A 15,874-nucleotide genomic window follows, 5' to 3' on the forward strand; every position below is an offset into this window, starting at 1 on the left:
TTAGACTTTGGAGTAAATAATATCCTGAATAATGTTTCTTTACCAAAGTCTTTTCAGGTTTAGTAGACTCTCTCAAACTCTGTTCTGGTTACTCTGAGTACATAACCCTGTCCTGACCACAGGATGAAATAGTATTGTTGGTGAGTTTAATATTTTGTTGCTGGAGTTTTTTTTTTTGTTTTTTTTTTTTACATTTATCTTTTCTTGCTCATGTACATTTTTTCTGTAATATTTGTGTATTTAGCACTGTATTTAGCACTGAATAGCCACCATATAGAGTCGTCGTATTGTTATAAGAACAATGTTGGTCAGTTGATTAGTGTAAGATTGAAGTGTATGAATGTCAGTGTCAGTCCTTATTATCTCTGAATGCCAATATCGGATAATTACTTCTCCACTTTGTTCTAATACCACAATTATTGCCCTGTCGGTGCCCGTCCATAATAACAAACGTCCTACCACTTGTTACTGTTCGGATTAGAGACGAGGAAATTTCCAGGCATCTTTCATTTCTACAGGGAAACCTGAACGCAGCAGAGGGACCAATGAATTGAGGGTGAAGAAGGAAGGACGGTGAAAACAAAAATGGACATCGATCGAAAATAACCTAGTAAGACTGAAAATTCATTGTCTCGTGTTAAAACATTGGTGCAGCTAAAATGCTGTGACAATGTTGCGACGAAAAAATGCAAATTCAGTAAAAAAGACGTTTCGTTTCGAGCACCGACTGCTAGTTCGGTAGCTAAGTTAGCCTCAGTAGCTTAGAAACGTATGTTAGCATTATTAGCTGTAACATTAACGGTACAATATTGGCCGCTAAGTCTAACATTGTAGTAACTGTTAGCTAGCATTTTCTCATTTAAATAGCGTTAAATGAGAGCCTTTTGTGAACCGAGTGTAACGCTTGCAGCCGAGACTTCACACCCCCTTTATTCTGTGCTAGATGTCTCGGTCAGCTGTTGTTGTTATTACTCTGTTACTGAAACCAAACAGCAGCCATTATTGTATCCCTCTGAACAGAGGTGTAAAGGTGTCAAGTTCTCATAAGTGATGGGCAACCATGCATCGGTTTATCTGCGCCAGTGGTACAATGATTACGGGGGTCTAGCTAACACTGGAGTGCCAATGAAGATAATATTGCATATAGTTTGACCATGGTTGTAGTTTCTCTAACGTCCTCAGGTTGTCGCTGTTATGTGTTGACTTCATATGCTGTATATAAATGGTTGATTTGCATATAAGCGAGTCAAAATGTTTCATCTACATGATATCTCTAATTACAAGTAAGACTGAGTTACCGAGTTACTTTTGCTTGGTGCCTCCATTTAAAGATATATGAAGTTCAGTTTTGACTATCGAAATGTGAACTCCAGATATCTCCATTGTTATAAGTGAGTCATAATGTCAATTATAGATATATTAAATTTCCTCACTGGATTGTCTTTTAGGTAAACAAAACAAAGATATTACTACCAAGACTAAGCTGTTACAAGCAACTGCAATTTTTAAACATGTAGAATTAGTGTCATGGCTTGTCAGTACTAGAGTGGAGATATTTTGAATATGACTGACTGAGACCAGCCACTGTGCCTTTTAAGCGGCATGCATGCTGTTTGGGTGTCATAAAAGGTGAAAATGAATTAACTATATGATGACACCTTTTTTTGTGGAGCTGACAGGTAAGCAGGAAATTTGTTGTTTGAGGTCAAGTATATAGTAAGCACTTTGGTCATTGCTGAGACAGACAGTCAGTAATTGTGTGTTTATAAGCACATCAGTTTGCTTAGACATGTGTGAGTTGCAAAATGGGCCTAGAACTGAGAAATATTTTTTCCTATAGAATACTGTAGCTGTGCCACTGTGTCATTCCAATACAGGTTGCTTCATGTAAGACTAAAGGGCTGTCTGAGTTTTTGGATCCATTTATCACTCTTGTTTCAACTCATTTTGCCAGAAATGACAGCACAAGCATCCCTACATTTTTTCTTTCTTTATATTTTTTGTCAGTGTAAATGTGTTTTTGTTTTTCTGATTTCATAACAGACTGTCTATGTCAGACCTCTGACTGGCTCATCACAAAGAACCTGAGGGGAGAAAAGTCAAAGAGGCCAGAGTTCAGAACCATGGAGGCTCGGTTTGGTAATATTGTGTTCAGCTCCAAGTTTGACTCAGGAAACCTCGCACGTGTGGAGAAGGTGGAGAAGGGCAGCTCCAGCCCTTCCTCTGATACAGCTTCCAGTGGGAGTGCCCCCTCAGGGTCTACTATTACCCCTGACTATGAGTTCAATGTGTGGACTCAGCCAGACTGTGCTGGTACTGAGCATGAGAATGGAAACAGGTAACAAAACTTCTGCTTTTGTAGAAGGTATTTTGTTGTTTACATGAGAGGACAAAAGGCACGAACAATGCTTCTGTGCAGATAAATATCTTTACTTGCTGCACTGTTTTTGTGTTTCAGATCATGGTTTTACTTCAGTGTGCGGGGTGCAGCACCTGGGAAGATACTCAAGATCAATGTGATGAACATGAATAACCAGAGGAAGCTGTACAGCCAGGGTATGGCTCCTCTTGTACGCACTTTACCTGGCAAGAACCGATGGGAAAGGATCCGAGACAGACCCACATCTGAGGTATATACACACACTCAGAGGCTGTCAGGCAGAGGATGTGGGCAGCAGGAACCAATGAGGCAGAGTGCTGTCAGTCTGGCTTCCTGACAACTATAATTATCTTTCTAATAATATGTCTCTTCTTCCTTTATTCTATCGCTTTCCAGATTGTAGAGAACCAGTTCATTCTCTCATTCACTCACCGGCTGTTGGAGGTGCGGGGGGCTACCACCTACTTCTCCTTCTGCTACCCATTCTCATACAGTGAGTGCCAGGAGATGCTGCAGCAGTTGGATGAGAGCTACCCCAATGCTGCTAAACTCAGTCCAATCAGGTAAAACATACACAACACAACCCCCCACAACACATGCAATACATGTCAATTGACATGTATTTGTAAGTAAAATGCCTCTCTCTTTTCAACTCTCACTCTCTGAAATCTCTGTCCTCCCCTGTGCCCTCTGCCAGTGCACCGGGCAGTGTGTATTATCATCGCGAGTTGCTGTGCCACTCTCTGGATGGCAATAGGGTGGACCTGCTCACTGTGACCAACTGCAACGGGATGCACGAAGAGAGAGAACCCCGGCTGCCTAAGCTGTTTCCCGACAACAACACTCCAAGACCACATCGCTTTTCCAGCAAAAGGGTATGACTCAGTTGTGCATAAACACAATCAGTATTGTCGTTTGTAATGTTACACCTTTAGTGGCTTTTAATGACAACATTTAAGGCTGAGGCTGATGTGGAATTACCTAATAATCTCAAAGAGATGAAGCTGACCCTTGTTGGTGTGTCTGTTTGCAGGTGTTTTTCCTCAGCAGTCGTGTACACCCAGGGGAGACGCCCTCATCCTTTGTGTTTAATGGTTTCCTAAACTTTATCCTAAGAAGAGATGACCCACGTGCTCATGCACTTCGAAACATGTTTGTGTTCAAGCTCATTCCTATGCTCAATCCAGACGGGGTTGTCCGCGGACATTACAGGTAAGAATTTCACATTCACATACATATATGGTTTGCATTAAACTCATCATTCATATCATTTCTCATAAATGTTTTGTGTTATTTATGTCATGATGTGACTTACCTTGTAAAAGGGTTAAATTACAGTTACAGGTAGTTACAACAGGTAACAGTGACTCATATGAGTTACTTGGCAGGGTTTTTGACTTGCAAATAGATCCCATAAAATGTATAACAGGAGTCTTGTTTACTAGACTAACAGTAAAATCGAGTAACACAGGAAACTGTTGAACATGTTTACATGCACTACAATAACCTGATTACTGTAAATCTACATATAAACATGCCACAAGTCAGTAATCAGATTTCTCTCCTACCACAGACCTTATTTTGGAAGCATTATTTACTTATTTTAACCATATAACTACATAGTGATATAATTGTTCCTGGTGGTTTTTCTCTGTACAGCTCTGTGCATCACATATCTGGAATGATGTGTATCTTAAAATAGCATCTGAACCATCTTCTCTTTAAACAAACACTGCTTGTAATTAGTATGCTAGAAAAGCCCTTCAGTTATACAGAAGATTATTACAGTTTTTTTAATTACTAGCAATCTGTCTCTGTTTTGCAGGACTGATTCCAGAGGAGTGAACTTGAACAGACAATACCTGAACCCCAGCCCCGAGCTGCACCCATCCATCTATGGAGCCAAGACACTGTTGCTCTACCACCACATGCACAACCGCTTGCACATTACACAATCCGGCACTCACTTTAACAGCCCTTCACATACACAGACCACGCCCCTGAACATCAAACCCGCCAATCAGCATCAGGCTCCTCCCCTCACCGCCCTTGACGTCAGCGTGAACCAACAAACTGTAGAGAAGGAAGAAAATCCTGCGCAGCCCGAAGTTCCCATGGTGATGGAAGAAAATGTCTGGGTTACCACAGAGACAGGGAAAGGAGACCAGAACAGTTCATCAATCTCTTCAGAGACTGTAGCCCCTGTTACTGTAGAGGTAACAGTCCCACAGGTGGAGGAACAGGAATCAATTCCACCCCAGGAGGGAGGCGTGGCATATTATGTGGATTTACATGGCCACGCCTCCAAACGTGGATGTTTCATGTATGGAAACAGCCTTCCCAGTGAGAGCCAGCAGGTAAAAGATTGTCTGTGTATTCCAACCCTTACCTTGGTATATTTCTGGAACAATGTCAGATGATATTTTGTATTATTGTCAAAGTTTTTCTTAGCTTCACTCCACTCCCTTTCTTCTGTCTTCAGGTAGAGAACATGCTGTACCCAAGGTTGATCGCTGTGAACTCTGCCCACTTTGATTTCCTTGGCTGTAACTTCTCAGAGAAAAACATGTACGCACGAGACAAGAGAGATGGGCAGTCCAAAGAAGGCAGCGGGCGAGTGGCCATTCACAAGGCCATAGGGCTGCTTCACAGGTCAGATTTCAATGAATACACACCACTTCAATAGGTGATGTTCAGTGGTCAGTTCAAATCGCACATTGCAACTTTTTAATCTATTTTCAATACTCCTTTGGGTTTTGAAGAGTCAAAAGTAAGGTTTTCAGAAATTCAAGGATGAGTAATTATCCCACTGTTAATCGTGCATCTTTAATGTTTGTTAATTTGATCAAAATACAGTTTACATAATAGTACGAAACAATAGCTGTAGGAATAGTTGGTCATGTTTCTGTTATTCTCCCTGACAGCTACACTCTGGAGTGCAACTACAACACAGGAAAAAGCATGAACACCATTCCACCTGCCTGCCACGACAACGGACGGGCAACCCCTCCTCCACCTCCATCATTCCCTCCAAAATACACTCCAGAAATATTTGAACAGGTAGGAGGAAAAGAGTGGTTTGTTTTACAGGATTGTAGTTTTTTGGGAACATGAATGAAATCCTTTCAACTCATATCATCCCAAGCTATTGACTCACTGTCAGTAGCTGATATTTCCAACTGGAACACATGTTTATTGAAATGTGGTGAAAATGTTTGTGAAATGAACTACAGAATCTATCTGCAAACTCAAGTGATACTGTGCATCAGGTGGGGCGTGCCGTGGCTGTCTCAGCCCTGGATATGGCAGAGTGTAACCCCTGGCCAAGACTGGTTCTGTCGGAGCACAGCTGCCTGACAAATCTCCGAGCCTGGATCCTCAAACACGTACGCAACACTAAAGGCCTGAACACACACATCCACTCTCACCCTCCACCAAGAATACACCACAATGGCAGCAAGGCTTCACCGCCAAAGAATTTCAACAAGTGAGTTCAAACAAAGAAGCCAAACAACTTACACAAAAATGTGTATTTAAGTATGTTGAGTTTTCATGTAGAACAAACTGTTTGATTGGCTCTGTGTTGAGGTTTTTTTTTTTTTTTTTTTTTTGTGATTTTTTTATTTTTATTTTTTTCCTGGCAGCTGTCTGTCTGGTTCAGCTTCGGAGAACACCCTCAGCCGCATTCGCTGCAACAGCCACAGTAGCAGCAGCCAGACGCCCTCCCCAAAGATGCACAGCTCTCCAAGCTTTACTTTTGGCTGCCCCCCACCCAGAACTCACACGCAGCACAACAGCACACACACAAGCGGACGTGGAGGCAACAAGACACTCGGGCCAGTCAGGGGTAAGCTGACCTCTCAACAATCTGCCTGTCTTACTGGTTGCTGGTTGCCTCTTCCTGGGTGTTTCTCCACTCTTCTCTTTTCCTCTCTCAACGTTACACGTTCTGTCTCTTAGTGGCTCTTGTGGCTGCCATCCTCTGTTTTTACTGATGCTGATGAACGGTTGATGGCTGGTAGTGGGCTCTTTTAGGTAGTGTGGTTCTTTTAGGATGCCAGATTGGTGTGTCAATGTCTGTGATAGTCAGCTTCAGGTTTACTGTTACAGTGATGTGAACTGGGTCCCAGGCTTGGGAGGATTTTTATTTTAGAGACATCAACAAATGGATTCTTGTCCTGGATGTCTCTGGCCTGTAATATGAGCATGACCCCTGCATGACCTGAGCATGACGCCACCCGCTGCTGTTGTCTGTGCATGCATTTTGTCACCTTCAACTGTAGTCCTGCTCAGACTGAGGATGAAACTGCATGACTTTTGTGTTTTAATGAGCCCTGTTCCTAGGCACCACAACCAAATTGATTGTTTGGATGGAAAAATTTGCATATTTTTCCATTATTCAGATTGATTATGACTATAGGCCATCAATTAGCTTACCTGGAGGATTTTAACATCTGCTGTGCCTCAGTACATGGCTCTTGTGAAAGGCAGTTTCCACAGGTACCCACTTTGTGTTGCACACAATCCCCGCATGTCTCTGAGTTGGTGTGCGTATGTGTCTTCCTCTCTGTAGACCCTAAGCCTCAGGAGAAGAGACGTCCCCCCCACCACCGCTCCATCCTACGGTCCCCCAGCAACAGCCACACACCCTTACGTCCCCCACTCTCACCCCCTTCCTCCTCCTCTTCCTCGTCTTCCTCAGTGTGTGCTGCGGGCTCCTGTCCCCTCCCGGCCTCCGTCAGTATGACAGGTCTGTACTCCCTCCAGCCCCCCAGCCTCTCCACCTTGCTCCCCTCCCTGCAGGCTCTGCCCCGCCCCGGGCTGCTCTCCAAACTGAGCCCCCTTCTCCTTCAGAGCCTACCACCGGCCACCAACACTCCAACTGGGCCCACCCAGGACTGAATCTAACCTAACCTGTGAGGGCTTCTGTGTGCGTGTGTGTGTGTGTGTGTGTGTGTGTGTGTGTGTGTGTGTGTGTGCGCATGTGTGTGTGCGTGTGTGTGGGTGGACAGAGTGAATGTAAGTGCAAATCGCTATCCGGTGTGTGTCTGTGAGTGTGTGATTGAAACATTACTGGTGCTAGCTCTTCTAACTTTTCCTCAAATATTTGTTTTTGTTTTTCCTTCTGCACATATCTGCATAATTACATGTATCTACAGTATTAGCACCTTAGGATAAATGATACACTTGAGAGTGCAAGTGTTCCTCAAATCTCAATTATGACTGAAATGTGTTGAGAAACGTTTTTCCTTTCATTACCAACGTTAAATCAAGTATTGTGTAACACACAACCTTCTGACATAGTTCTTGTGGATTCTCTTTACTAACCAAAGCAGACCAGTTAGTGTGTGAATGTGTTTAGCAATGTGCGGCAGTTGCTTAGCTACATAATCTCCATTGTGTCCTTGAACTTGCAGAATATACAGTAGATATTAGCAGTATACATTGATATTAGAAATATTATACGAATGGATTAAATTCAGTTCAGTTTTATTTATATAAGTAGCGCCAAATCATAACATACATTATCTCAAGGCACTTTACAGGGTAGGGTCACAACCTTATAATATTACAGAGAGAAACAGTTCTCACTATGAGCAGCACTTGGCAACAGTGAAGAGGAAAAACTCCCTTCTAACAGCAAGAAACCTCCCTCGACCGGTTGGGGTGAGAGGAGAAAGAGGGGGGTGAGTGGGAGAGAGTGCTCAATGCGTCATGGAAGTTCCCCTAGCAGTCAAGGCCTATAGTAGTATAACTATGGGATGGTTCACCTTAGCCAGCCCTAACTATAATCTTTATGAAAGAGGGAAGTTTTAAGCCTTTATCTTAAATGTAGAGAAGTGTCTGCCTCCCAAACCAGAACTAGGTGCTGGTTCCACAGGAGAGGAGCCTGATAGCTGAAGGCTCTGCCTCACATTCTACTCTTGGTAACTCTAGGAACCACAAGTCGACCTGCATTTTGAGAGCGGAGTGTACTGTTGGGATAATGTACTTTGAGCTCTTTAAGATACGATGTAGTTCGGTCATTAAGGGCTTTATATGTAAGGAGGAGGATTTTACATTCTATTCTGGATTTTATAGGGAGTCAGTGCAGTGAAGCTAACACAGGAGAAATATGAGCTCTTTCTCTAGTTCCTGTCAGTACTCATTCTGCAGCATTTGGAGGCTTTTCACTGAGTTATTGGGACACCCTGATTATATGGAATTACAGTAGTCCAGTCTGGAGGAAACAAATGCATGGATTAGTTTTTTAGCATCCTTTGAGACAGGATGTTTCTAATTTTCACAGTATTGGGCAGGTGGAAGAAGGCTGTCCTAGAGACGGGGTAAAGGTTCCTTACAGTAGAACTTGTAAGTCGCTTTTTCAGTCCGTATACAAGTAACAAATTAATAGAAGAATTATTTCCATGTTACTGTGCTGATATTTGGGAAATACTGTTACTCTTACTCTTAATCAGCTACAATGTGATTTACTTTTGCCATGTTGCACTTTCATTTTTGAATTATTTATTTTATTTAATTTTTGAGAGATTGGGTTTGCAGAATTAGACTGAACATGTGGCTTCTGTTTCTGTAAAATCTTTTAAAGCACTTTCTGATCTTTTGTTCCTTTCCCCAGTGTATTTGGATTTCACTCTGTAATGGTTATATGTAAAACAGTGCAAGTCGCAGGCTGATCACACCGTCCCATTATAGTCATATATGGAGTTAGCTCTGTGTAGGACTTAGCGTTCTGTAGTCTACATTTAAATCCTTGTGATCAAAAATCACATGTAAAAGGTCTGTTGTTTAATTTTTGTGTGTAAGTCTGTGATAATAATGAAACCTGTATCATTCCAGTGTCAGTCCAGTCTTGGTGCTGACATTATGATATTCACAGAGTAGCCTACTGCCAGAAACCTCATGTGGACCATCACTGGCTTAAATCCTCAAGGATGATGGAGTTATGAAAAAAAAGGGTTGTGTCATAGAGCTGCCAACAAGCAATATCATATAAAATTATTTGTTTTTCCAACAGTGTGACCAAGTCAAAGTTGGCAAGTGTTTTTCTAATGAGATTCCAGAATTGGTTTTGGTGTATATAAAGTTTTTTTTAAATTTTATTATGTGTCATCAAGCCGGTGAAGAAAGCATTGATTGTTATTTATTCAAGCACATTTGTGTGTTTCGTTGTGTAAATTGAATTTGACAGGTGTGTAGTTGATGGTCAAAGTTGATATATTTTGTGATTTGCAGAGGTGAGAAATTATCTCATCGTCTTGGTCAATATGTATAAGCCTCATAGAGGAATTGTGGAATTATAGTAATTTGTCTGTAATTCAGTTTTGTGTGCTGTCATCCAAGTACTTGATGATGGTCTGTGTTTTAGACCAGCCATTTTAGACGGACTGAAGATGCTGAGGTTGAATGTCTATGATCTGGAAAGGTTTTATGAGCAGCCGATAAACCAGACCTTTGATCGATTGGATCAAAATAGCTTTCTGAATATCTGGCCTTGCTGTAACTATCGTCTGTTCAAGTGCTGTGCAACATTGTCGTTATGGTGTGCCTTGCTCTGTTGTAAGCAGTAGGTCTAGGTGGCTCTGCTCATCCTTTTTTATCAGAACACCTGGATTATATTGTGATCCGATAGGTCATCCGTCTTGCCTCTACATCTGCATTGTCCTCTATTTGGAGAAACTTGCCCTTGCAAGATGCAATGAAGAAGGAAAAAATAGGAGACATGTATTCATAATTTAGTGGCTTTTTTGATATACAGGCCTAAAACACTGTACCGTTTAAAAAATATATATATATAAATAACTACAGATGAGTTAAAGGAGCATATTTAAGACTTTTGTTGACCTTTTCATGAAAGGGAAAAAGGAGTTAATTAGAGCAGATGTCAAACAAAATCCATCCTCTTTTACTTAGATGTAAAGTTTTCCAAAAAAGGAGCATAGACCTGATAGAGAAATCTTTCAAATTAATGTTAGTGTGTGTGAAACTGTCAACCTCTGAACATTTGATTGTCATTTTGTGCTACAGAAACATAAAAGTCTTACTAAATGCTCCTTTAATGTCACTATGATGATGAATTTCATGTAGCCTATTCCCACTCCATTCAGCACAGTGGGGAACGATGTATCATGATCTTTCACTTTAGACCAGTGCCCTGAAAAAAAAAACTGTAGTTTTATTCTGCTTTCTCACTGTGAACTTTGATGTCCTGTTTCCCAGTTGTTTCAAACCCTAAAGCTTAAATATCTTCATCCAGAATAACAAAGAAAAAGCTTTAGGTGGAAACACACTGTATGCATAGTCACATTCTCATTAGGTCGTTCTGCTTTATCCTCCTTATGAGAATGTTTCCTTCAATGTGGTGCTAACCTTCTATACCAGACTACGGTTAAGTGTTTGTCTGTGTAACATCTTTAAGAATGTCACCTTCTTAAATGTGCTGCTGTCCTTTACCGCCTCTCTGTTTAACCTCTGGAATAAAAACTATCCTTTTGTGAAGCAACTTCTGTGTGTGAGTCCTCTGCTCTCTATTCACTCTGTTGCATGTAATCTTTATTTATTAGCGTCCATGTAGAGTGCAGTTGCTGCCAAACAGTTAAAGGTGCTTGAAAGTCAAACCTCAAGACAATCAGTCAACCCAACATGTGAGATCTTGTGAAAACATTTCCTCTTGACCACTGATACATCAACATTCAGCAATTCATGTGTGTTACATTTGTAATTTTTTAAATACTTTAATTTCCTAATAGTTTTTTGTCCTGGAAAAGATCTCTGTCTTTGAATGTTGTGTTGCCTATTTGCCACCTGCTGTTCTCCCTCCCTCTGTTTTTTTTTTTTTTTTTTTTTTGTGATTAATGTCCCTTCATCTGGTTAACAGGCCTCAGCTGTCCAGACTTTCAGGCTGGTGGACACAGTTCAGAGGGTTGGTCCAGAATGCCTTTCCCCACGCGTCCTGGACGTGTGGGGAGAGGGTGCCGAACTCATCACTCCACAGAGACCCGTACAGAGGTTAGCTGACTTTGCTGGCTCACTCACAGAGAGCAAATTCTCATTTCTTGTATTACCCATTTTTTAATAATATATCTTATATATTTTATATACATTTGTTTAACAAAGTCTTGCCATAATATCTCCATCTGTCGCAGACTGCTAAAGGGTTGGGGCCTGAACACATCCTTTCCTCCATCAAATTTAGCAAGTGAGTCCAATCTTGTCTACCGAAGAAGAAAATGAAAATACACATCTGCATTGCAACAGTGGGACATTGTATATTATGGAGATTTGCCTTCTCCATGCTGTGATTTCTCCATGAGTGGTGAAAATATTAACCTCTTCGTTGCCTGCCCAGGTGTGAACTACAGCCTCATATAAGCCGCATCCCCATCCGGAGGTTGGGATCAACTGACACCTCTTCCACACGCGACAGTAAAACAACCCCTGTTAGCAATAATCCAGAGGAGTCACCCTCCATGAAGGTTTGGAAGCTGCTCAAACCAGGCCTCCACAGACACCTGTCACTCTCAGGTATGTACTTTATACGCACACATACACACATGTTGCTGTTGTATTAGCTCTGTTTGGCCTAGAAGGAGTCACCTGACTAATAATGGGATCAATTAAGATAGGGCCAGTGACAAGGTTTTGCAGTGGGTCATCTCATAAAAGTTTGATTCCACATGACCTTAAAGCTGCAATAATCAATATTTATTTATTTAGAGTGATCCCACTCTGTAGTTCTCCTCAGTCATACATAGCATTGTATTGTCTTTAACCTCATTGCTTTGGTTTTATGGCCTGAAACTGTACTGTTTTGGTTCGTCCCCAGTGTAGGAATTTCTGAACTGCTACTATTTTTACCATTAAATTTGGCTTCAATATGTGTGTTGATTCCGCATTACGGAGGATATTTTCCTTTGTTCCATAATTTTCAAATGCTCCATGGCATTATTGTTTTGAGTTAACGTCTTTACCGTTTATGTCACTCTGCAGGTGTGTCGGGGAAAGACGGTGCCATGCAGCTGGCCTCTAAGGCACTAATGAAGAAGGGCACTGACAGGAGTTTACACTACAAAGGAAATGCTATCATAGAAACTTCACCAGAGATGGATGAAACACTGCAACAGGTGAAAACAGACACTTGTGTCAAGTGGAATTAACATTACAGTAAGACATAATAAATGACTTAACCAGGCTGTACCTTGTTGTCTTTAAAGGTTGAGGAAACTCCGGCGATGCCGCTGCCTGAGCCTGTGAACATGCGTGAGACAGTGACCCTGTGTGGAGAAGCTTAGGAACTGCACAGTAGAGGAGACACTTCGTATATCTGTATTTCGTAATGTGAGCCTAAATCACAATGTTGTGATCACAGCCAGTTAGATCTTCATAACAAGGAGGGCATTGTCATCACAGGAGGATTATTTGGGGCATCCTAATGTGCAATATATCATTTTTATCTTTATTTATTCAGTTTCCAGAGCATGCATGATGTATTCAACCATGCTGTTTGACATAGTTATACCTGCCCAGTACAAACATTGAGTAGCTTTACTGGAGCAGCTGGGGGTTCAGTGCCTTGCTCAATGACACCACAGCAGTGGTTGAGGTAGGGGAGAGGCACACACTTTCCCCATCCCAGTTTTACAACTCATCAAAATCCAGTGACTTGAAATATCTTTAAACATTTCAGCTTCTATCACTGTACCTCACATTTGTGTTTTTATAATTTTAGTTCTGTCTTCTGCTGCTTGTTCCACAAAAAGGCAGCAGGTGCACTCTGACCAATACTGTTATGCACTGATAGATATACTATATGTTTTCAGTCAGCCACTTGTACTCTTACAGCAAAGGTTGACTTTTATTCCAGCTGACACGCACAACAGCACCTTTACCGCCCCCTTTATTTCCTTTTGTGTGTTTAGAAACAAATGTGTGAGAAGTGTGTATTTAATGTAATTATTCCAGAAGTTGTTTGTGCTTTGCCTATAATGCCCATAAAAGGGAGTCAACCCCTGTTGGACCTTTTCATGGTTTGTTTTTACCACACTGCTCAACAGAAAAGAAACTCAAATGTGAAATTGTAAAATCATACTAATTTAAGTAAAAACGTAAAACATTAGTTAGTGTTGTGTATCTATAAGTTAGTAATTCATGTGTAGCAACTGATTTTAGGATAAATGCGGTTGTATCTGGAAAGCCCAAACACTTGTTGGGAGAGGACAATATCAAACTAATCCATGAAGTTAATGAAAAGTACCAAATAGGAGAAAGTAACAAAAAATCAAAGCATAGCTATAAATCTACCTTTACCAGGCCAGAATACAGAGAAATCCTAGAGGAAAACCTGCTGTATTCTGCAAAAGAACTGTAACTTGGGGGAGTTTAATTTCTAAATATACATAAAGCCAAAGTTGCACAAGTGGCTTAAAAACAAGTTTGAGTCCAAAGTTGATACAGACCTAAACATATGACTAATGGATGTAAATTTTGTTACCTCACTTCACATTGAATTGGAAGGGGATGAATAATAATACATAAGGTCCAAACGGGGGGGTGATACCATTTATGGGCAATACATATTTGTATTGAATATACTTTTTCTGTCACATTCCTATAGAGCTTTTTGCTCCACAGCACACCAATATGGGAACAAATCATATATATAAATAAGACAATACTATGTTGGAACTTTAAAAAAACTTGAAGTATAATTAAATTAACTTGAAATAAAGTTTGTGTACTTTAAATTTTGCACAATAACTTAATGACAATTTATTAAATGTATGTGTAGAAAACCATGAGGAATTTACTGAAAAATCAATGCAGATGGACTTCACATATTTTTATTAGAAAAAACACTACTGTGCAATCATAACAACATAGAAATTCTTCTCTAGGAATAAGGATGGGAAGACAGGGAATGTTGTTGTTGTTGGCTTAGATTCCCATCTCACCTGTGGGAAGAAGACATAAACTGGGTTCACACGTGTTAAATGCTAGACAAAATAGTCCTGTTTGAAGTTGAATGTGCTACAGTTATTAAACAAGACTATAAATGAACATTTAAATATGGTTTCTCCACATTTTTACTGATAACCAATGATAAATTATAAACACGCCAGCCATGTACTGAACTGGACTGACTCAGCTACTTCTCCGTGTGCCATGATGCCTTTAATTCTGTGCATTTTACACCAACACTACATTTCTTGCTTTCAATCATTAGTATATCACACCTTTTAGTTAAAGGGACCTATTCAACAAATTCAGTGATGTAGTATGGTGTTAAAAATGTGTTTTTTTGAGGGCACAATGGACCATGACTGACAGTTGTAACCATACACACAATAAAAAAAAACAAGGTATGGGAGTGATGAACCATCTTAGGCAAACATAGATTACACTTACCTCTCCAATCATATTGGGAAACTCTATTCCTGCTTCTTGGGGTTATTGACAGCGACGTAGTGATATAACACCACCAACAGGAACAATGACACGCCAAGCATGTTGGCAAATATGGCCAGCTGCACGTCTGTCACCATTCTGCCAAGGATAAAGAGACACAATGGAGCATTGGAAGAAAAAGTATGTTTGGCAAATGGATGATGGAGGTATAGATATTTTAGCAAGTCAATTTACTATAAAGTCATGTTTAGTTTGTATCATCTTGATTTACTGACTTGTAATGCAGGTTTATCACGTTTCAGCCATTTGTACACGTTGATATCATTATGGTGTGATATTAAGTTATAACTAACTAATGTTCACAATAATAAGAGAAATGATTTCCCCCCTGATAAACTGCCTATATCCCTACGTTAAAGATCTCTGGAAGTCATTTTTAGTTGTAATTCACCGAGAAAAGATACGAAAATGCATTCCAAATGTTAAAAGAAAAGGTATTCATTAGATAATTAGTGGTTAGCGATATTATGTTAATTTGATAGTATAGTATTTATTTTTAATATAGTGATTTGAAGTAACTTTAGATTAAAGCATCTCAAACCACAGGCATACACCTGTATTTTTGAAAACATAATCATATATTTCATACTGGTAACTCAACATGCAGAGACGACACTGCCTTCCTGACCACAATACGCGACACTTACTCAATATTTGTAAATGTGATCAATTTTGCATATGAATTTATATACATGGTGGTTAATCACTCTGCCAAATCATGGTCAGTTTTCTGAGTGGACTATCAATCTGTGTAACGTCAACCCAGCTAGCTAGCTAGCTAACTGGTAGAACCAGCACCTACACTGGTAAAACTAACCGATACGATGGATGCTACATATGAAGCTTCAACATAATTACAAAAATAAACCCATTGCAACGCAGTTTAGCTACTGATACTACTTACGTTATCCCTTGTCTTAGGTTTTTACTGTCAGTTCGAGCGTTTCTTCAGCTGCTCAGCAGCAAACAAGCAAACGTATCTTACTTCCGGCTGGAGGGGAAAGCCACGTCACTTTTAGGAGCACCATA

The 15,874-nt window shown here is 40.5% G+C and overlaps 2 protein-coding genes across 2 annotated transcripts; one reads left to right on the forward strand and one right to left on the reverse strand.

Moving 5' to 3' along the window:
• The first annotated feature begins 568 nt into the window (after positions 1-568).
• Positions 569-13,496, forward strand: agbl5 (ATP/GTP binding protein like 5). Its single transcript, XM_022737849.1, has 16 exons — positions 569-610; positions 2,044-2,338; positions 2,459-2,630; positions 2,777-2,943; positions 3,078-3,255; positions 3,414-3,592; positions 4,206-4,737; positions 4,863-5,032; positions 5,305-5,440; positions 5,650-5,867; positions 6,025-6,227; positions 11,259-11,389; positions 11,527-11,579; positions 11,730-11,905; positions 12,371-12,504; positions 12,595-13,496. Exons 2-16 carry the CDS (start codon positions 2,124-2,126, stop codon positions 12,670-12,672), a joined length of 2,742 nt encoding a protein of 913 aa, XP_022593570.1. The 5' UTR covers positions 569-610; positions 2,044-2,123; the 3' UTR covers positions 12,673-13,496.
• Positions 13,497-14,200: 704 nt separating this feature from the next.
• ost4 (oligosaccharyltransferase complex subunit 4, non-catalytic) lies at positions 14,201-15,856 on the reverse strand. Its single transcript, XM_022737850.1, has 3 exons — positions 15,750-15,856; positions 14,786-14,923; positions 14,201-14,331 (listed from the first exon to the last, which is right to left on the reverse strand). Exon 2 carries the CDS (start codon positions 14,920-14,922, stop codon positions 14,809-14,811), a length of 114 nt encoding a protein of 37 aa, XP_022593571.1. The 5' UTR covers position 14,923; positions 15,750-15,856; the 3' UTR covers positions 14,201-14,331; positions 14,786-14,808.
• Positions 15,857-15,874: the final 18 nt, after the last annotated feature.

This window comes from Seriola dumerili, unplaced genomic scaffold, assembly GCF_002260705.1.
Source record: "Seriola dumerili isolate Sdu_G_001 unplaced genomic scaffold, Sdu_1.0 BDQW01000025.1, whole genome shotgun sequence".
Lineage (NCBI taxonomy): Eukaryota > Metazoa > Chordata > Actinopteri > Carangiformes > Carangidae > Seriola > Seriola dumerili.

Excerpts from the sequence above, each read along its gene's own strand:
- agbl5 (XM_022737849.1), top strand. The coding sequence starts at position 2,124 with ATGGAGGCTCGGTTTGGTAATATTGTGTTCAGCTCCAAGTTTGACTCA. Across the intron at positions 3,593-4,205 it reads GTTGTCCGCGGACATTACAG|GACTGATTCCAGAGGAGTGA; the intron begins GTAAGAATTTCA and ends TCTGTTTTGCAG. Across the intron at positions 11,580-11,729 it reads TCCTCCATCAAATTTAGCAA|GTGTGAACTACAGCCTCATA; the intron begins GTGAGTCCAATC and ends TTGCCTGCCCAG.
- ost4 (XM_022737850.1), bottom strand. The coding sequence starts at position 14,922 with ATGGTGACAGACGTGCAGCTGGCCATATTTGCCAACATGCTTGGCGTG.